Source organism: Mauremys reevesii, linkage group 2, assembly GCF_016161935.1.
Source record: "Mauremys reevesii isolate NIE-2019 linkage group 2, ASM1616193v1, whole genome shotgun sequence".
Classification (NCBI taxonomy): domain Eukaryota; kingdom Metazoa; phylum Chordata; order Testudines; family Geoemydidae; genus Mauremys; species Mauremys reevesii.
The window spans coordinates 278,337,774-278,360,874 of NC_052624.1; the positions used below are offsets into that span (position 1 = coordinate 278,337,774).

The following is a 23,101-nucleotide window of genomic DNA, read 5'->3' on the forward strand; positions in this document are numbered from 1 at the left end:
GGACAAAAAGGCTCCTCTGCATGTAAAAATCGGTGAAATAAGTGAAGTGCTTTGATTCTACAGTATATGATGAGAAAATTCAGACAAAAATAACCTACTGTATTCTGCGTGAGTTGGTTCCACCTCTTTATTAGAGCCTATTAGAATCAAAGTATTTGTTTCCTGAAATACTATTGCTTAGCCTCACTGCCTGAAAACAACAACATTATATTCAGAGGTAAGCCTGAAACAAACAATGTGAATATTTAATGGATAAATGGCAAATGTTTACAGTAAGTGGCCATTTATTCCCACATTACAAGGTAATGCCATCAGACATCCATTTGAATACGAAACATTACAACAGTACTGCTAACTTATGTAATAATGCATGAATTTCAAAACTTGAAATATATCAAAGACCAACTAGGCAGCATCACCTGGAATGGGTACCCCTTATTCATCACATTAGAGAAGGAGGGAGTAGAGCAGGGTTGCTCGAACTGGGGTCACCGCTTGTGTAGGGAAAGCTCCTGGCGGGCCGGGCCGGTTTGTTTACCTGCCCCATCCGCAGGTCCGGCCGATCGCGGCTCCCACTGGCCACGGTTCGCTGCTGCAGGCCAATGGGAGCTGCTGGAAGCGGCATGGGCCGAGAGACTTACTGGCCACCGCTTCTAGTGGCTCTCATTGGCCTGCAGCGGCGAACTGCAGGCAGTGGGAGCTGCGATCGGCCGGACCGGCCCGCCCGGGGCTTTCCGTACACAAGCGGTGACCCCAGTTTGAGAAACACTGGACTAGAGTTAGTCTCTCTTTTATAGGGAAATATTCTTACATTTTGAAGTCACACATAAAGGGTAGATGGGATAGTGTTAAAAATGTTCACTTGAACCGTAAGAGTTCCTTTTAGAAAAGGGAAATAAGCAAAGAGTAACATTTAATAATTTATGCTGTTTTAGAAAAAGGGAGAGGGGAACATTTCTGTTGCTGACAATCAGTTCTGTGCTTATTAACTATTCATAGAATAGTCAATGACAGGAGGAAAAGCCTTTGAAATACAATAAAGGCTTAGTGAATCATTTACCATATTAACTATAAAAACTATGGTACAGTTGTGACTGTTCTAAACATCAAATTTTATGGACACTGCTGAAACACCATTACTCAGTTGCAATGTTATAACTTTTCACATTAAAAATATAATACATTAACAATTACAAGATAGATTTCTTACATTGGAAGGCCTTTGGAATCTTCATTTTCCTAAAAGATAAAACATGTATGCCCAGGAAATCAGGGTGAGTAGATTTCCATGAATTAAAGCCAGCAAGCATTTTTGTATGCATAATGTGGCCAACAGACATTTCCCCATTTTCTAAGGATGTGAAAAGTCTTGGTAACAAAGGTCATCCACACTAACAGTAATGATTTTTCATTTTTTCTGGTATTATGAATCAATTACTTTTTAGTTTTTAAAAATCAAAAAACGTAAGTTATAGCAAAGCAGCATCAAAACTACTAACCCTGTTTTGTTCTTTTCAAATCATTTCAGTGGTGTGGTAGATACATTGTAGGAACTGTTTTGACTGAAGGAAAATTTATACCCTATAGGGTTAAATTTTGGAAGAACGTGAATAATGAAATGACATCATTTGTAAACAATGGTAGAGAACCTTAGGGCTTGTCTAGATGGAGCATTTTGTCTGGACCCACTTGTAGTTAGCATAGTCTGAAAAATACTTGTGTACACACACCCCCACCCACCCCCCACACCATTCATGAAATCCACCAGCTCTGAATTTACTGCAACTTCTACAGTCTTCTTTTGAAGTGTACTAAATTCAACGTTAGTTTAGTTAGTGCGGTCTAGTATTCTCATACATGCAATGCTGCCACATGCTCCTTTGGCAGTCCTTCAACTGCTATCCCAACGGCTTTGGGGGCCTCTGTGACCAAACTATCTGTTGACCTTCGTGCCTTCCACTACTTGGAGTCAAGCTGACCAGATGACCCCCCCGTAAAATGTGGTACGGTGCCAGGATCAGCCCATTTGCTCCTGGATTATAATATAATGGCATTACAGTGATATTACTCCAAGAGCCTTTACAACTTGACTTGAGCAGCTGCTTGGCACCACGCTAAGACCCAAGATCTCCTTGCCATATGGAGAGAAGCATCAGTGCAGCAAGCTCTTGGGGCCAGCCACCAGGATAAAGGAATGTTTATGGACATTGCAATTCAGATTCCCATGAGGCCCCCCCATATCCAACCGCGCTCTGGTCCTCGTCCCCTGACCATCCCCTCCCAGGACCCCCTGCCCCTAACTGTCCCTCCCCGCCCCCCAAGATCCCACCCCCTTATCCAACTCCCCTGCTCCCTGTCCTTTGACTGCCCTCCTGAACCCATCCACATCCCCACCACCTGACAGGCCCCCAGGGACTCCCACTCCCAATCCCCTGACTGCCCTGCCCCCGAACCTCTGCCCCATCCAACTGCCCCCCAGTACTCCCCACCCCCTTACCAGCAGCAGGAGCTTGCAGCTGCGACACCCGGCCAGAGCCAGCTGCGCTCCCCAGCGGGAGTGGCAGGCCAGAGTGAGGCCCATGCAGAAGGTGTGTGTGTGGGGGGGGGGACAGCGGGGGAGGGGCCGGGGGCTAGGCTCCCTGGCCAGGAGCTCAAAAGCCGGACAGGATGGTCCTGTGGGCTGAATGTTGCCCGCGGGCCGTAGCTTGCCCACGTCTGTGCTAAACGCTCTGGACACCATACAAGTGCCTCCAAGGCACAGTACAGACTGCAGTGTTGAAGGGGGAACAACGCTATCCCTCTCCTCCTCCCCCCGGCTCTCATCCTCCCAGGCATAACTGCAAACCCAGATGGAATACACTGAACATCCAAAAATCCCCACCTAGCCCTCCTCATGCACCCCACTTATCAAATGATGTTTCCCCTAAGAATGGAAAGAATCTCAGAGGGGTAAATACATATTAAAAGATTGACAGAAACACACAAGCGACTCCTACTTCCTCAACCACAGCACCTGTAGCTGCCTGACCCTGAAGGACAGGGCCTTTATCAATGGTTGAGTGGCCGACTGAGAGGGGAGAAATGAAAAACTGGAGATGCAGTGTTAGGAGAACTCACTGCATACGCTCCAGAAAACCTGAAAATAAGGTAGCTGGTTGTTGGAGATCGGAGAGGAAAGACACAAGGAACTATCAAGACAGCACGAGTGAGAAGAAGGGGCCAGAGACCACGCTGTCATGGCAAGAGACTGTAGTGAGAGACAGGGACATGCAGAGGCAACACATTGAGGCAATGCTCTAGAAGCAGAATGCTCTAGTACAGCATTTGCTGGTAGAGGATGCCCAGACAATTCAGTGTCCTCAACCAGGACACAGCTATGTTCTGTAGCCACTGGACAGAGGGTACTAGGAACATTGGCACATGCTCCCCGCTATGCCCCTACAGCAGTGCTTCCAAATACTATTCACTCCTGGGCCAAGGTCAGGGCAGGGAGAACAATTGTACCTGGGAGCCCAGCTCTTACAAGTCATCTAACATCCCTGGTAACTTTGAACCCTGACGTTCCCCGCAGGAAGACAGAAGAACAAGAGGCAGCAGAGGAAACGGATGTACAGCTGTAAATTTCCAGGCCTGAATTCAATGCAACTGCAATACATATCCCTGACAGCATTGACCTGTCTCTTGCCATTTTCTAGTGGGGGGTCTGGCTGGCTGCTTAAACTGCTGAGCAAGTCTCTGCCCCTCAGCTACCCACCCACTGGCAAGGCTCTTCACCCCCGCCCCCCCACTCTCAAATATTGTGCAAAATACAACATGCAGCTATAATCTCAGGCTTTTTTCCCCTGCAGCTTCCAACCTAGCCCATTAACAGTGCCACCTTCCTTTCAGATGGCCAAATGCACACTCCACTGTCATTCTACAACTAGTGACATGACAGTTAAACAGTTCCTTCCTTCTATCCAAGCAGCCTGTGAATGACTTCATTAGCCAGGGAAGCAGAGGATAAGCCAGGTCTCCCTGGATAACCTGAGCAATCTCCACACCGTTAATGCCCATAGTGATCCTGGGGGCAAACTATCCTTTATTCATTAAGGTAAATAGGGCTGAGTTCCAAAAGATCCTAGCATCATGGCCTTTACAGACCATCCTGCATTTGTGTTTGTAAGTCTACCATGGTGGTCAACCAAATCATTAAGCACTGTGGAGAAATACCCCTTTGTTTAGGAACTGAGGCCTTGTGTAGGGGGCAGACTGTGGGCACATGGGTTCCATCAACTGCCCCAATACAGTTTGGGAACCCCATGTGTGCAAAGCCATCAATCTCCTGAGCATTACCAAGCTTTATAACCTACTGCAGCAGTACCTTATGAATGGCATCAAATGCCTGCATGACAATAGCCCAGCAGTTGATCTCCCTTATGCTGAATTAGATGGCTATGGACTGGTAAGCATTCAGGGGTGGCTAGCTTCCAGATGGCAGTGGTGAGTGGGGCACTGTTGGTATGCTGCTATTGCAGCTCTGGAGCTACTTCGGCACAGATATCCAAAAATGGCTGCTTTCACCATCCTGAAATTCTCTCACCACTTACTTGGTCATCCCAGGTGTACAGAATGATCCTTTCCCACCAACAGATGCTGGCTTCCCAAGCCCTGAAGGCACCGCATGAAGATGTTCAAGCAACTGCTCCAACAGAGCTGTTCCTGAGTGGGGTCATCCTCTTCTTCCTCATCCCCCTTCCTTTCACTGCTGAAGGAGCTGCTACTGCTATGCCATCTGCTTGGTGGCATAGCAGGCAAAGTCCAAACTGAAGCTACTCAGCTTAAAGTCAAATAAAGCCCAAGTAGCCACTGTATATTTGTGATTGCAAGCATAGCAATGCAGCCAACAGTTAAAAATGTTACTGGCATGCCCAGAAAAAGAGGAAGCATGGAATGGACAGACTGGAATCAGACTGAGTTTGGTCTCAAGTTCCAGAATTCCACAGGTTTCTGCTATGCCTCTGACAATGTGTATGAGGAAAATCCCAGGGTACACAATGCTCAGTAGTGACAAAGGGTTGTGGAATACCTTCCCAGATTGCCATGCACTTAGTATGCTGCATGTACATGATGCACATTGAAAGAGGGCAGAGCTGTCCTATCACAGAATCATAGAATCTCAGGGTTGGAAGGGACCTCAGGAGGTCATCTAGTCCAACCCTCTGCTCAAAGCAGGACCAAACCCAACTAAATCATCCCAGCCAGGGCTTTGTCAAGCCTGACCTTAAAAACCTCTAAGGAAGGAGATTCCACCACCTCCCTAGGTAACGGATTCCAGTTCACCACCCTACTAGTGAAAAAGGTTTTCCTAATATCCAACCTAAACGTCCCCCTCTGCAACTTGAGACCATTACTCCTTGTTCTGTCATCTTCTATCACTGAGAACAGTCTAGATCCATTCTCTTTGGAACCCCCTTTCAGGTAGTTGAAAGCAGCTATCAAATCCCCCCTCATTCTTCTCTTCTGCAGGCTAAACAATCTCAGTTCCCTCAGCCTCTCCTCATAAGTCATGTGCTCCAGCCCCCCTAATCATTTTTGTTGCCCTCCGCTGGACTCTCTCCAATTTATCCACATCCTTCTTGTAGTGTGGGGCCCAAAACTGGACACAGTACTCCAGATGAGGCCTCACCAGTGCTGAATAGAGGGGAATGATCACATCCCTCGATCTGCTGGAAATGCCCCTACTTATACAACCCAAAATGCCATTAGCCTTCTTGGCAACAAGGGCACACTGTTGACTCATATTCAGCTTTTTGTCCACTGTAACCCCTAGGTCCCTTTCTGCAGAACTGCTGCCCAGCCATTCGGTCCCTAGTCTGTAGCAGTGCATGGGATTCTTCCGTCCTAAGTGCAGGACTCTGCACTTGTCCTTGTTGAACCTCCTCATATTTCTTTTGGCCCAATCCTCTAATTTGTCTAGGTCCCTCTGTATCCTATCCCTACCCTCCAGCGTATTAACCACTCCTCCCAGTTTAGTGTCATCTGAAAACTTGCTAAGGGTGCAGTCCACACCATCCTCCAGATCGTTAATGCAGATACTGAACAAAACTGGCCCCAGCACCGACCCTTGGGGCACTCCACTTGATACCGGCTGCCAACTAGACATGGAACCATTGATCACTACCTGTTGAGCCCGACCATCTATCTAGTTTTCTATCCACCTTACCGTCCATTCATCCAGCCCATACTATGTTTATGCTATTGGTATGGTTTCTGTATAGTGCACCAAACAGCAAGTGTCAGCTGAATGCAAGCTACACCCTACTCCTCCCCTGCCCATGTAGACAAGGCCATGGTTCTCCTTCAGCGATGATTGTTAACTGTTGATATAACATGGTCACTCAGGTTCAGCATGTGTACATACCTTAATAGTTCAGTTGTATCTTAATTTTATATATTTCAACATTTTATGAACACATGAAAAACACACTGAGTATTACTGACTCACACCTATTACTGTACAACCATTTAGCACTGCCAGATTACCATACAGATTACCTGTTGGGGCAAGCTTAGAAAAAAAATGGTTTGAAGTTGAGGGAGGGGGAAAAGAAACATCTAATAAATTCATGCAGAACTGGACACAAAATCTAATGTGCCAATATTTAAAGAGGGTATATGCTACGATCCACAAAATTATAGCCTCACTAGCTTGACATGGATTCCATAAACCAATCTTCAGGTTTCCCAACCACATAGAAAAGTCAAAGTAGGACTTGATCAAATTTGGCAGTGTCAGGTAATGAAGCAATACTGTTTTAAGCTGTATTTTAAAGCATAGATAGTCCATAAATAATTCACAGGCACCACTAAACCTGCTCCAATTCTGTCCTCTTCCCATTCGCCACTTGCTGCAGCAAGTGATACTGAAGTGTTTATTAATCTAACACGCTTAATACCTGGCCCTCACCTTTGGTTAGAAAGTCTGGAGAGTCATGTCCTTTAATGAGCCCAGCAATTATTTGGGAAACTGGCAAAAGCACTTCCTTAATATGCAAGAAGCAGAACAGTCTACACTCATTTTAAATCCTCATTTTATTTCTAGTGCACTGTGGACTGCAGCAAGGATGCCTAAAGTTGTTCTGTCCATTAATGGACTTGTTACCAGCCAAAATGGCCAACAGGTAATCTTATGGACATCCTGTACCAATAACCCTGACCTAATTAAGGGACAGAGTTGTTGGCTTGTTTTTAAAACTAGATTGCAATTTAGCTGCCAATAGTTTAGATCAGCAACTCTGAGCAAACAAAAACTTTTAGATGTTTAGTTAACATTAGCTGTGGCATATTACTTCAGAGCTACACAGCTTTATGTTGACCATGGATCCATGCTATCTTCATTTGATTTTTCATTCTCTGAAGCATAAAAAGTTGAAATATTGTATGTCATTCTGAATGTTAAACTATGTAAGTGAGAGCTTGAACTGGGTATAAGTACTCTCCCCTTTTCCTCATGTGCCAGTTGCCTATTGCATAATAAGGGCAAGTTCTTGGCACAATCTCTTTGTATCTTTAAACATATAGAGATACCAGGCAAGTGCTTTACTGAATTACACACAAGATAAAAGGTTCGCTAGAAGCTCAAAATAGAACATACAATATTATATAGATCAACAGTTATTGTCAAAGCCAATCCACACAGTAGTCTCAGCATTTTCTTGGGCAAAGTAACCTGATTACATTTCCCAGTTCTTGTAACATGACTACTGAAAACAAGTTTCTACCTAAATTCCGCTGGACTAAATATTTGTCCAATATGTTAAAATGGATATTTGGATATAATCTGACATGATTGGTTTTCAATATATATTTTTAAAAACCTAACACATTTGAAAATATAGGTTTTATGTATTTGTACTGAAAACTTAGAATATTAGCAAAAATACTTGGTGCTTTTTCCTCAAATCTCCTATAAGAGGTAACCCTATGAAATAAGCAAAATCATTATATGGATGGTATATGCAAGTTCAAGGTGTTTAACGTTTTGTAAAAGATCACACAATTAGTCAGTAGCAGAGTCAAGAGTAGAACTCAGATGTTCCAATTTGCAGCCCACTGCTCTAGCTGTAACAAAACCACTTCTTCCTACGGCATTAGCCAAAAAACAAAAGAAAACATTAAAACAAGCAATGGCTTTGTTTAAAGCAGTATATTAGACATGAAAAAGATGTACTTACCAATTTGCAACAATACTGGGGTTACCAATGCTGTCTCCATGGCATAACAGAATTCCCTGCCAAACATCACTGCACCATGCATCACCCACAGGCGTACTGGTATCCGATTTATGGATCCTTCGCTAATAGTCTCCTCCCTACTCTCATTCTCTTTGTTTGCTGGTTTCTGAAGATCTGTCACAGGTAGCTCTTGAACTTGCATAGATTCCGAGTCAGCGTTCTGGGGAGCCATTTTCATTACCATAAAAATATATATATTTATTATAGATCTATAAATACTATCATATCTCTAAGATGTCTTCTCTTTCAGCTTCTGTTGTGTTCCTGGTGCAAGTAATGCTTATATTCCTCTTGTACAGATAGGTATTTCACAACTTCTCAGGTAGGTATGAAACAAAGAACAGGAAGCTACTTAGTAGGAATTTCAACATATGGCTTGCTACGTTTACTGTGAATTAGAGTTAAAAATCCATAATTGCCATTCAGTTAATACCAGTTTCATAATTATTATTGACAAGGTGCTGAAGTTGTTATTCTTGCTATGCAGAGGTGGAAAGGCGACACAAAAAGGTGCTCCACTGTTAATCCCCATCGAGTGGCTGATTAATCTGCAACAAAGCAGTAAAGTGAAAACCATTAGATATCCAAGCAATAGATTTCAAGCTGTAATCACGCTTCTGAATGTATACACTAAACAAACGTTTTCTTCACTATCAGCACCCCTGCCCAATATAGGGCCTTTATCCCAAAGCACTTGAAAAAAAACTTCACACCACACATTAAAATGCAACTGCTGTTGAACTGTACTGAAACACTACTCTACAGTTTAGGGCATGAGGTGAAGGTTATTTAAGTTAGATGATTTGCAGGAGAAAAATCTAAGCAAAGTATAATTACTATATTTAGGCTTTGGCCAGAGTACTAGGTATAAGACTCAGTAATTCACAAGTTCTTTCATGAACTCAGCTTTAGGTTCCATTTAAGAGATATGTCACAGCATACGCCAACACTGCTCTCCAGGACACAGGTTCAATGCTGACAGGTGAGACCACCATGTACTGACTCAAATACCACTTTCTGAAACACCTACAATGGCCCTCCGATGTCTTGATAGAAATTACTATGCTTTAAATACTTGAGATCCACAGAGGTCATTTACATTAATCACACAGTAATGTTCATTATCCCACAGTTTCCTCCCCAAGTCTCCAGAATACTTGAATGCATGATCTATTGTACAGGTTGGTAGATGTTGACTTCCATGGTTTGCTTTAAAAGCTGAATACCCAAGAGTTAAAAAGTGTCGAGCATTCCGATAGGAAAAATCTGATCATCATGGTCTTTCCTGTAACAAATTTAAGCAGAAGTGTAAAAAAGTCACTCAGCTCAGAAGACACCAAGACATCCAATCACAGCCCCTATCTTTCAAAGCAATACTGCTGATTCTAAAGTTGATCACAGTGGAATGATGCAAGGCTCTCCGGCCTGCACAGTATTCCTAGATTATATTCTGCCCAGGAAGTGAGACAGGGACTGCTCATGTCTCCCATACAGCAGGACAGAGAGAAGCATCACTGAGCCACAGGAAACCTTAAGTAGAACTAGCCATAACTCTACACTTTTAGTGAGAAGGATAAGGCATTTTGCAATAAGTGCAACTGTTAATTTCCAAGGAGTCAGATTTGACATATTAATTTTCATGTTTGTTTCAGAGAGGTGTATGAAAATCTAACCCAGGCACAAAAATATATTTGATTCTACTGAGAGAAACAATGTGGGTAAGGTAATGTCTTTTGTTGGACCAACTTCCACTGGTGAGAAGCTTTTGAGCTCAGAGCCTTTCTTCAGGTCCACAATGTTATTTTGTAAGTTACCCACATGCTACATTCTCTTTGAGAAAGGTCTGAGAAGTCTCTTGACCCATAACCAAGGTACATTCCCTTCTTGTTTATCATCATCAACTCTAGATCCCATACAGTGGTTCATCTACTCCTATAGGTTTCTCATCTGGACAAGCATTATCTTCCAAAATCAAAATCTGACCCCTTGTCAGAATTAAAGAAAAAACCATGGAGATTAGCTCAATCTTGTTTAAAAAAAATTATAGTGGTATCATTGAAGAGTTAATCCCAAAATTCAAGATCAAAGTTGCAATATGCTGAGTTTAAAAAAAACCAAAAACCCACCACACCCTGCAACTGAATTTTCACCCAAGCACAAAGGGCCCCACAAAAGAGTTAAGGTTTTCTGCATCACTTAAACAGTTTATGAGATGCACAGGCCTGTGTCTGCCCTCTGCACCAGGGTGAGTTTCACCCGGAAACTGGCATTTTATTCCTGTCTTTCGGCCCTGCTGCTCCAGCATACTGTCTGGCATTGCTTTACGGCACTATAAAACTATAGAGCTATTTGTATTGCCTTACCCAGTATATGTTATCACAACTAGATAAGAGGAGGCAGTGAGCCTTCATAGGAAGTATTTTTCCATGGCACAAAGGTTACCAAGTTCATCCAGATCGCAAAGCAGCTGAGTAGTTTGGTCAGACTAACATCCCAGAGTTTTAACAGCTGCACGATAAACCCACAAACTGACTTTCTTCTAAACTATTAAAAATTACAGGAGCTCTTTAATGTAATCATTTGGTAACAAACCTGAGGTATATTATTCAGCTATCTCCTAGAACTGGAAGGGACCCTGAAAGGTCATTGAATCCAGCCCCCTGCCTTCACTAGCAGAACCAAGTACTGACAAATTAGAGGATTGGGCCAAAAGAAATATGAGGTTCAACAAGGACAAGTGCAGAGTCCTGCACTTAGGACGGAAGAATCCCATGCACTGCTACAGACTAGGGACCGAATGGCTGGGTAGCAGTTCTGCAGAAAAGGACCTAGGGGTTACGGTGGATGAAAAGCTGAATATGAGTCAACAGTGTGCCCTTGTTGCCAAGAAGGCTAATGGCATTTTGGGTTGTATAAGTAGGGGCATTTCCAGCAGATCAAGGGATGTGATCATTCCCCTCTACTCAGCACTGGTGAGGCCTCATTTGGAGTACTGTGTCCAGTTTTGGGCCCCACACTACAAGAAGGATGTGGATAAATTGGAGAGAGTCCAGCAGAGGGCAACAAAAATGATTAGGGGGCTGGAGCACATGACTTATGAGGAGAGGCTGAGGGAACTGGGATTGTTTAGTCTGCAGAAGAGAAGAATGAGGGGGGATTTGATAGCTGCTTTCAACTACCTGAAAGGGGGTTCCAAAGAGGATGGATCTAGACTGTTCTCAGTGATAGAAGATGACAGAACAAGGAGTAATGGTCTCAAGTTGCAGAGGGGGAGGTTTAGGTTGGATATTAGGAAAAACTTTCACTAGTAGGGTGGTGAAGAACTGGAATGGGTTACCTAGGGAGGTGGTGGAATCTCCTTCCTTAGAGGTTTAAGGTCAGTCTTGACAAAACCCTGGCTGGGATGATTTAGTTGGGTTTGGTCCTGCTTTGAGCAGGGGGGTTGGACTAGATGACCTCCTGAGGTCCCTTCCAACCCTGAGATTCTATGATTTTGACCCAGATCCCTAAGTGGCCCCCTCAAGAATTGAACTCACAACCCTGGGTTTAGCAGGCCAATGCTCAAACCACTGAGCTATCGCTCCCCCCAATATGCTCCATATGTGGCTAGATCTTGATCACTTGGAAATATTAAACCTGTGCTAGAATGCAGCAGCTTGTTTATCATGCTGAGGACACTTGTGCTTTAGGAGTGCCAAGTGTCTGTTTAACCTAGAAAACCCTAAACAGTTTTGAACAGGGTTACCTGAGAGTAGGGTGACCAGGTGTCTGGTTTTTTACTGGAACACCAGGTCAAAAAGGGACCCTAGCATCTCTGGTCAGCAGTGTTTTGGAGCTAAGGCAGGCCAAGCCCCTACCTGTCCTGGCACTGTGGACTATGTTGCAGCCTGAAAGCTGCCAGCAGGTCTGGCTTTTAGGTGGGGGGGGGGCGGGAGAAGGAGGAGGGGTTGCTCCATGCACTGCCCCACCCCGAGCACTGGCTCCGCGCTCTCATTAGCCAGGAACCGTGGCCAATGGGAGCTAGGTGTGGGCCGTGCCTGCGGGTGAGAGCAGCACAGCGCAAAGCTGTCTGCCGCGCCTCCGCTGAGGACCCGAACCTGCTGGCCGCTTCTAGGGTGTAGCGCAGTCCGCAGTGCCAGGACAGGCAGGAAGCATGTCTTAGCCCCCCTGCTGTGCTGCTGACCGGGAGCCGCTGTAAGTAAGCCTGCACCCCAAACCCCTCATCCCCAGCCAAGAACCCCCTCATTTCTGGCCCCACCCAGAACCTGCACCCTCAGAGCCCTCACCCCCTCCCACATCCCAGCCCAGTGAAAGGGAGTGAGGAGGGGAGAGCGAGCCACTGAGGGAGGGGGAATGTAGTAAGTGGGGGGGCAGGGCCTTGGGGAAGGGGCAGGGCTAGGGTGTTCAGTTTTGTGGGATTAGAAAGTTGGCAACCCTACCTGAGGTGTCATCCCTCCCGCACAACAGTACTACTGTAGCAGAGATGCTTAGCTTGGGACCGACTTGTAAAGCACAGGGAGCTGCTAGCTGGAAATCCTCCACGAAGACCCCTCAGTTTCCACCCTTGATCTGCCTGCATAGCCCGTAGACATTACTTCCTTTGTGGGGGAGGGCAAGCGGTGGGCTGAGGTCAGGTGTTATTTGTACTTGCATTTTTACGGTAAATGCAAATATTAAGAGGGACATCATATTTTTATGAACAAAAAATCAGCTGCAAAGTCATAACAGATGCTAGAATAAATAGACAACTACCGTTTAAATGCATCCAAATATCAATTTAACACTACTTTACTAAAAATAGTTTGAAATGTGTTAATACTATTAAGACAGGCTGCTGAGTGACAGGTCCTAAAACACACCAGTATTTGCTAAAATACCAACATTGTGTTATTTGAAACTGTGGAGGAAACAAATACGAAGACTCTCTGCTCCAAGGAGCTTATAGTTTAAGACTCATCACTATAGGAAAGTGCAAACTTGAGAGGACACAAAGCAGAAACTCTCATTTTACTGTTCAATAATGTAATGTTGAGGTGGAAAGGGGATTTGACTTGGGTTTTGATATGTCTACACTGCAAAAAACCTCATGGTAGTGAATCTCCAAGCCCAGGAAAATTGACTTGGGCTCCAAGATGCTTCCCCTCACTGGGTTTCAAAACCCAGGCTTCAGCCAGATGTCAACACTGTTGTTTTTAGCCCTGCAGCCCAAGCACCATGAGTGCAAATCAATTGACTAGGGTGCAAACTCTGTACCAAGGGTTTTTCTTTGCAGCATAGACACACCTTTATAATAGTCATGGGATTCTCTCTGAAGCAGAAGATATTTAGAAGGTATCTGAATGAAGCCCAAATGGTGCTTAGTTTATCAGATCAGAATGTTTTTCCATGCATGAGGCAGGATTAATATGCAAGTTGGAGAAGGATGAGGGTGGGGGCTGGTATCAATGGCAGAGTGAAAGGGATGAGGAGAAGATGAGATCAGAGAGTTAGGCCAGGATACATTTGAGCAAGACCCTGAAGGTGAGACTATGATGATTAAACTTGATATGGATGGCAAGGGGGAGTCAGATTCAAAGAGTGGACTGACAGGCTGTGATTGATAAGGGATCCTGTCTTTGTGATAATCCCTCCCCCGCCCCCAAATTAGCCAATGCAGAACTTGAGTTTCCCTAAAGCGTGCGCTCTAGATTGTGTTCCAGTGATACAATGTTTTATTGATGTACACCTCTACCTTGATATAACGCTGTCCTCGGGAGCCAAAAATATCTTACTGCGTTATAGGTGAAACTGCATTATATTGAACTTGCTTTGATCCACTGGAGCATGCAGCCCCCCGCCCCAGGGCACTGCTTTACCGCGTATTCGTGTTATATCAAGGTAGAGGTGTATTTACAATTTTTATGCAAGCTCAAAGCCTACTAGTGCCACCAATCATAATAAAATTAAATAGAATTGCAATTTGTATTTCTTACATATCCCAAATACTTCTATGTATTGGGCTCAGCACTGGGTCAGTTAATATGGAGAGCTGGATAAACTGGATTTTACAGTATGTTTCTATTTTTTCACAAAATGTAAAAACTAAATCATTTTCTGTCAAAATGTAAATTCCATGTTTTTCCACAGCAAATAGATTTCTAGGATCTCCGTTGAAGAAAATGTTAACAGCTGCATTTTTCTTGGACTGGAAAGAGAATCTGGGTATCAGAGTTTGAGGCCACAGAGAAAGTAGTTATGGTAATCAAGACAAGTGACCTGGGCATGGACTGGTTTTATCCACTGGGACAGGAAAGGATGACTGAAAACCCAGCATCTGCTTGACGGTTAAGCATTACCGTGGCCTTCCCTCACTACTGCAATTCAACTCCAAATGCAAATCTAATGCAAAAATACTATCTTGGAAGGGACTATCACATCTTCATAGTGAGGTCTTTTGCGAGATTTGAGAAGTGTAAACACAACTAGTTTAATTTTATAATAATCCTCCTTCCTCCTCTCCCCCCCAATTAACTTTGCAGTGACACAAAGATTACTACAAGAATAACGTTTGCCAGGACAAGAGGTTAATGCTCATTTACAGAACCATGGGGGAATTTCAGGAGCAGTGGGTTCTTCCTTACAAAGATTCCAGGTTATAACAGGTCTTAGAGAATCACTGGTTTCATTTTACTGGATCTGAAGGCTATAGGGAGAGATTAATTCCTCTGCATCATGCTCTGCTCTTCTCCCTGCCCCATGGCATGTGGCAATCAAAACAGGAATACCAAGTTAAGTTCATTTCTTGCCTTTGGGGCCAGCTAGGGTTTCCAACTCTCTAATCAAATCCAAACTGAACACCCTTGCCATGCCCCCTGCCCCGAGACCCTACTCCTCACTCCCTCCATCCCCCCCTCACTCGCTCGCTCCCCCACCCACCCTTAGTCACTTTTGGGCTGGGGGAGGAGGGCTCAGGCTGGGGGTGTGGACTCTCGGTGCAGGAGGAGGCTCAGAGCTGGGGCCAGGGATGAGGAGTTTGGGGTGCAGGAGGGGGTTCCGACCAAGGGCAGGTGTGCGGGGGGGGTTCAGGGTGAGTGCTCCGGCCAGGCAGCACTTACCTCCGGTTCTCCCAGTCAGCAGCACAGTGGGGCTAAGGCAGGCTCCCAGAAGTGGCCAGCACATAGGTGCAGGGTGGCAGCCACCGCCCCACAGCTCCCATTGGCCGTGGTTCCCGGACAATGGGTGCTGTGGAGCCAGTGCTCGGGATGGGGCACCGCATGGAGGCTCCCTAGGCCCTGCGCCTAGGAGCCGAACATGCTGGCTCCTTCCAAGAACTGTGTGGAACCAGGGCAGGCCACCAGGGTCCCTTTTTGACCGAGTGTTCCAGTCAAAAACCAGATGCCTGGCAACTCTAGGGCCAGCAAACAATGGGGAAAGTAGCAAGTTATCTAGAAACATAAAACTTCATGGCTGAGAACAGTTACTCTAGAGGTATCACATCAGAAGTAGTTATTTGAAAGACCGAGCGTCTGTGGCCATTTTTAATACAGTAAAGCCTCAGTTACAAAACATCAGAGTTACTAACCGACTGGTCAATTACACACCTCGTTTGGAACTGGACATATGCAATCAGGCAGCAGATACAAAAAAGCAAATACAGTACTGCGTTTACCGTAAACTACTAAAAAGGGAAAGTTTAAAAAAAGATGTGACAAGATAAGGAAACTGTTTGCGCTTGTTTCATTTAAATTAAGATGGTTAAAGGCAACATTTTTCTTCTGCACAGTAAAGTTTCATAGCAGTAGTAAGTCAATGTTCAGTTGTAAACTTTTGAAACAACCATAACGTTTTGTTCAGAGTTATGAACAACTTCCATTCCCAAGGTGATTGTAACTGAGCTTCTACTGTATTATGAAAATCCTATTACTAGTGTCTAGGGCTCCAAAAATCTTACATTTCATGCAGCTTCTGTTTAACAAAGCAGTCTATTCATTTTACTTTAAAATATACCAATAAGTAGCACAGGCCAAATTTCAATGTTAGAAATTCTTTGTTCCAGTTTGGTTCAATAATATTCAGTTATACTTTTAGAAGCTATGAGTTTGGTTTACATTTTACCTGGCATTCAAGCAGTTTAGGCGTTAAAACAGCTGGCTTCTCTTCCTCAAGCAGTGCAAGCAGAGAGGCATAGTAAATAGATGGCAGTGAAGGTCCCTGTGGAAAACTATAATGTTATAAACAAGCCACATGGCATCTTAAATGTAAAGGAGGACAGAGTCAGCACATTATGCTAACTTTGTAAAACATTTGACTCAGGAAAAAAACTAAACTATTCCTGCACCCTGCCATACGAGTTCACCAAGCTTTCTATCACTGTTTTTGTATCATCCCCAGCACCATAGTATCTCAGCTTGTTCCATATGGCAGGAGAAAATAGTGTGAACAATTCTACTACATTTATCTACTGCCTACCTAGAGATAATTTTAATAAGCATGTATAAAGGTTGGGTAAAAAGCCACAAGACAATTTAGATATGAACAAATCTAAAGTGGTAAGATATGTACTGGGGAGGATGGACTGCTTACATAACAGCTCTTCTGCGACGCCAATTTCTATGCATACTAGTATTTTACCTTGACCTTTAGCCAAATAGAGACAGTAACAACTATAAGTTTAGTTAATATTTCAACAGGAATATTTAGTGAGCATTATTTTATAACATTCTAGTGCAAGTTCACCTGTGCTAAGTTTTTTCACAAATATCCTGAGAAACATGAGAACTCTAGAAGGGTCTAATCTTACAATTTAGTGTCAAGGTTTTGAGTAGACCAAAAAAAGTGAACCATTATTTGTAAAAAGATTTCTCTCTTTCACAGCTTTCTGGTCAAGCATTTACCACATCTTTTGATGCTGCCCTTTGAATCATTATGGAGATTGCAAATGTCTATAAGCAGTAGGAAAAACAACTGGAAGTTGAGGGAGATGGCAGGGAAGAGGAAGAGTTATATTGGATCAGTCTCAAGGCCCATCCAATCTGGTGGGTTCTCTCCAATGACTAGTATTAGATGCTAGAGAGGTGTAAAATGCTCAAACAATTACACACGAGTATGAATCAGGCAATTTCCTATGAACCCACATGATGTGAAGCATGAATTATGCCAAGGGTAGCCAACCTGGGACGAGCGAGGGTACAGCAGGCTCAGGGGAGGGGGCAGGGCGTGTGGCAGAGCCAGGGGTTGAGCAGTGAGCACCCCCCGGCACATTGGAGAGTTGGCGCCTGTAGCTCCAGCCCCAGAGTTGGTGCCTACACAAGAAGCCACATATTAACTTCTGAACAGCTGCATGTGGCTCCGGAGCCACAGGTTGGCCACCCCTGTATTATGCTTTTTAAGAGAGGTAGCCAAATATTACACTTCTCTTTAATGAGAGCTTCACAGATGCAGATCAGAGTGCATCACATCAATCCCAAATTGGTGAATTCAGGGGAGCATAAATTGATACCACTATTTTCCTCCAGAAAATTCTAACATTGAACATATTTTAAACATTTGTTCTCTGTAAGCAAAAAATAATGGGATGCAGAAAATGGATTGTTCTACAAACAGTCTCAGAGAATACTAACAATCATCCTGCAGAGTTGAGGAGATTCCAACTTTTTTTTTTTTTGAATAAAAGTAACTGGGCTTTGCAGATCCAGCTACAGTCTGCTGAGGAACTGTTCTTTCCTTGTAACGCAGGACACTCTCCCCATTGATGCTTTGTATAGTTGGCTTCCAAAGAGGCTAGACTTTATCAGTCTAAAAATGTAGACTGCATTCTTTAAAAATCAGTTTTACAAAACCTAATGAAAATGTATTTTCTAAATTATTTTCCCAGTTGAATTAAAATTTGCTTGGACTGTTTACAGTCCAAACATTGCTGCATTATTCTGTGCAAGAGTGAAAGTGCTAGTATATTTTAATTAGCCAAATTAAGTGAGAGGCTAAGTAAACTATTCAAACTGAGTATTTTAAAGATTAACCAACATCATAGATCATCCTACGTAAGGACATTTGATAGCCCGACAAGTGCTCCTTTGTAAAAGGAAGTCATAGAATATCTATTGACTCTCTCCATTTAAGGGGGGGGGGGGGGGGAATGGAGATACTCAGAATTGTGGAAGGAAGTCCAGATTATTTAAACTTCCAGACTACTTAAGTACACAAGTGAACCGGTAAATGGTCTAACTTAAAGTTCATTGCTTAAATACAATGCAGAAATTCTGTAGAAGTTTAATAAAATGTTTTAAATAACCCCTCATCCAATGGTGCCCAAAGTAATTTAACTTATTTTTATAAAGTGACATGTTCACTAAACTACATGCCTGAACTCCTTAGCCAGAGAGGTGTTGTGCTTTTGGGATATATTGCTGGGTGTTTCTAACATTCAGGGACAATATTGTTATGATTTGCAAACACAAGGGGAGAAACAAAATACAATTGTTGAAGTCAACAACTTCCTCTATTGTCCTGTTTGAAATTTAAGGGTAAGGGATGCCAAAACACGTGACTTTGCTAATGCAGTAAACCCCAGCTAATGAAAACATGTTTACCGTATATTTGCTAAGCATGAATAGTACTACAGATCAATGCTGTGGATACAATTATTAGGACTATTCAGGTGCCAATTCCTTCCTCAATATTTTAAAAGCAATACTGAAGATTAAAAATATGGAAACTCACAAAAAGAATCCTTATAGTAACAGATACCTAGAGAATATAAACAAGTATACCTAGTTGCAAGGAAGAGGCTCTCCAAAAGATGCAAGTTCTAGCCATAGGAAAAATAAGATCACCCAAAAATAGTCCTTGAGATCTAACGTGATGCTATAGTTAGCCTAACAACTTTCCTAAAAAGCCTTTAAGCACACTGGTCTATTAAATATAAAACAGAAAAACAGGGCCATTAGAATACAAGTGGAAGAGCAGCACAACAATTCTACAGTTGTGTTAGGAGGGAAGACAGACACTTAACCATGACTCCTCTGCAGCAATCATATTAAGAACTTCCTCCACTTCTCTCAAGTGGGCCTGTTCCTCTTCCCTACACCCAAAGAATTAAACCTGTCAAGAGTAACTTCTGCTGGGGCAGGGGGAGTTATCCTGCCCTTCCCTCCCCCCCAGTCAATATTCTCTGTAGCCCAGATAGGCAGATTTGAGCATCCCAGATCCTGGATTCTTAGGAAAGGCCAGAAGGAATGATTGCGATCATCCAGCCTGACCTCCTGTGTAACATAGGCCATAGGACTTCCTTGAATTATTTGAACTAAAGCATTTTTTTTAGGGGGGCAGGGGGGGAGGAAATAATTTAGTCTTGATTAAATAAAAAGTTTCCAGTGATGGATTACCAATCACAGCCCTTGGTAAACTGTTCCAATGGTTCATTATCCTCACCAGTTAAAAATTCACACCTTATTTCCCCATCTGAATTTGTCTAGCTTTAGTTCCAGCCATTGGGTCTTGTTATACCTTTGTCACTGTAGAGCCCTGTTATCCAATTTCTATTCCCTGTGTAGGCATTTATGAACTGTGATCAAGCCACCCCTCAACTTTTTCTTTGACAAACTAAATGGATAGACTCAAGGAGCTCAAATCACTATGAGGCATGATTTCCCACCCTATAATCATTTGTGTGGCTCTTCTCTGAAGATTCTCCAATTTATCAACATCCTTCTTTAATTGTTAACAGCAGAACCGGACACAGTATTCCAGCATCGGTGGCACCAGCACCAAATACAGAGGTAATATAGCCTACTTATTTTGACTGAAGATTCCTCTCATTATACATCCAAGAACAGCTTCATGCAGGGAGTTCATATTAAGCCAATTATCTGCCATGACCTTATGTCCTTTTCAGTCACTGATTTCCATCCTGTAAGTATGGCCTGCATTTTTAGTTTCTAGATGCATACTTTAGATTTGGTCATATTAAAGACCACAGTTTGTTTGCACCAGTTTACCAAGCAATCCACAACACTGCACCACTGACCTGTCCTCTTCATTATTTACCACGTTCTGATCGTTGGGTCATCTGCACACATTAGCAGTGATGATTTTATGTTTTCTTTCAGGTCATCAACATTTTTATGAAATAGGAATTGATTCTTGGCCCTATTCTACAGGGCCACACTGGAAAACACACCTGCTTGGTGATGGTTCCCTGTTTACAGTTACCTATTAAATGGCTTAAAAACTGGCTAACATACCAAGTCAACATGGTACACTGAGACCATTCTAGTTTGTTTTTTTTTAAATCAAAATGTCATGTGGTACTAAGTCAAATGCCTTAAAGATAAACCTCCTATATTACCTTCATCAGACCTGTAATCTCAAAGATAAATTGCTAACCAACATGGATTTATGGAAACTAGATCTTGTCAAACTAACTTGATATATTACTCCCCTTAATTCTATATTTAACTGAGTACCATATCAATTGATAGTCTTTTGTCCAGGACTGCTAGGAGGCTCACAGGCCTGTAGTACCTAGGTTGTCCCATTTACCCTTTTTAAATAGTGGCAGAACATTAGCTTTCTTCCAGTGTTCCAAGTCTTGCTAAAATCCCAACATTACTGACCCAGCAAGTTCCTCTTCCATCTTTTAAAATTCTTGGAATGCAAGTTAGCCAGACTTGCTGCTTTAATGTCTAGCTTTCATAGCTACTGTTCAACATCCTCCAGCTATTATGGATGGAAAGTGTTTCATCAACACCTCATCTAGTTTTTCTCCCTAATATAGAACAAAAAGTATTTATTAATCACATCTGCCTTGTCTGCATTATTGCTAATCCTCTCATTTAGTAATGGACCAATATCCTTTTGCTCCTTACATAGTTAAAAATACTCATTGTCCTTGGCTCTGATTAAATCATGCCTGTAGCTTGCAAACGAGGTTGCTGCTTGTATATTAGGCAGAGGCATACTGTCTAAAAGGGAAAGGCGGTAGCCAACCTGGAGCAGGAACAGAGATATCCTGCAGTGTGAAGCAGGATAGCTAGGATGAACAGGCAGCCTAGGAAAGGAGGAACTTGGATGTTCCCCATAAAGGTAGATGAGACAGCTGGAAGAGAGTCTTGGCATGCACACATGGTGGGCTGGATTACGCTTTTCCTTCCTTCCCCACCACCAGACCTCTATTGTGTTTACATTGTGGCCTCAGATCACATCAGCTGCAGGGAGTCAGGATCTCAGACCTTCCAAACTAATCTCATCCTCAGTACTCTAAACCATAATACTACTAGTTTTTAATCTGAACAGGCCACTAGCAACAATTTAACTTTGATAGACAACATAAGTGTGGGTTAGTGTTATTATGAGAACTTATGCATTTCCTGATACTCAGTAAGCTATTAAAGTAATAAGGCTGTAGATAAAAAGTAATAAATACCAGCAATACTTAACTCTTATCTAGGTGCTTTTTATCGGCCAATCTCGAAGTGCTTTAAAAAGGAGTTCAGGATCATCCCCATTTTACAATGCAGGAATAGCAGTACGGAGAGATAAAAAGATTTCTTGGTGCATGCACTTCTGTGTTTTAGATTTGTTAAGTTTCATGGCTCTCCTCTCTATTGGATTTTTGAAGTGGCTCTTCAATTGTTAAGTTGGTGGAATGCCACTGCAGTGAACAAATCCACACTCATGCTTGATTTTAAATGAAGCTTTTCAGGTGATCTAATTATGACAATGCTTCCCCCCCCCACACACACACACTTTGAAAAGCCTCACATTAAATGGCAAACATTCTTAAAAGAAATGACAGATGGAAAAGAGTAACAAAATGGCTACATCCGCACAGGAGTTCACATCCATTTTAAAGTTTAAACAGGAACTTCTCCTTAGGCATTAGTGACATTAGTTCTGCTGAGGAGCTGGCCTGTCTGTTTTGATTGTTCTAGCTGCACACAGTGATTAGTGAAGAACCTTTCAAGGACTTTGTAATCACTTCTCTGGGGTCACATCTTTCATACTCCACCAAGGGCGGTCTCTCTTCTGCATTTGTACAGCACCTGGCATAATAGGTTCTTGATCTATGACTAGTGCTCCTAGACATACCAAATACATTTGTATTACTATACTGTCTACTTCCCTGCCCTGCATGGGCAGGGTAAGACAAAGACTTTTTTCCCCCAGGAGACACTTTGGGTTATACTTTACAGCAAAAGTATGCACTTTCCAGCTAGCCATTCATAACCTTGGTTACGTTTTGAATAATGAACTGAAAGTGCAAAGTTCCTTATTGTGCAAATTAGCACAGACTGAATTGTGGTGCTGAAGAATTTTATCTTTAAGCATTGACATACTGTATGTCAGTGATGCCTCAAAACTGAAGATCCATTTCAAACCAATGGCTTCACAGAGCCACAATATCTTTCAAGGCTGACATTGTGCTGCTTGTTGTGACATTCTATCTTCTTGACTTAATGTTTCCATGCATCATGCAATGAAAACCCCAGTGAGAAGAAAGCACTATAAGGACATTGTGATGCAGTTTTGTGACTCTGAATTTATTCAACAGTATTTCTCTCCTCTTTCCCATATTGTCGGTGGGAGATGCTATGTTCCCTTCTCCAAAAAAAAGGAAGAACTAAAAGACAGCTATCCAAAAATCTCTATGCTAGGAGAAAGCCTAGGGACTCAAGAATTTTTGTTCAATACTCCCAAAGCCTAGCTGGAGTCTGCAAGCATAGGAAGCACTCTTGGGATCAAAGTTTTGCTCAGATATCAGATCAGTAGACTTCAAGAGCCACAGAAGGAGGGCACCCGAAAACTATTACTGCATATAGAGCACTATTTGAAAGAACTGCCTCTTT

The 23,101-nt window shown here is 43.0% G+C and overlaps 1 protein-coding gene across 6 annotated transcripts in view; it reads right to left on the reverse strand.

Moving 5' to 3' along the window:
- Positions 1–23,101, reverse strand: part of SLC45A4 (solute carrier family 45 member 4) — a 111,561-nt gene that overhangs the window by 35,731 nt on the left and 52,729 nt on the right. For 4 of the 6 annotated variants that reach the window (XM_039524000.1, XM_039524004.1, XM_039524003.1 and 1 more), the window contains exons 2-3: positions 16,371–16,466; positions 8,217–8,824 (exon numbers count right to left, since the gene is read on the reverse strand). In XM_039524000.1, the coding sequence (XP_039379934.1) occupies positions 8,217–8,460 (244 nt within the window). In that variant the 5' untranslated portion in view covers positions 8,461–8,824; positions 16,371–16,466. The remainder of the gene's footprint in view (positions 1–8,216; positions 8,825–16,370; positions 16,467–23,101) is intronic. The other 2 variants (XM_039524002.1, XM_039524001.1) reach the window with 1 other exon arrangement.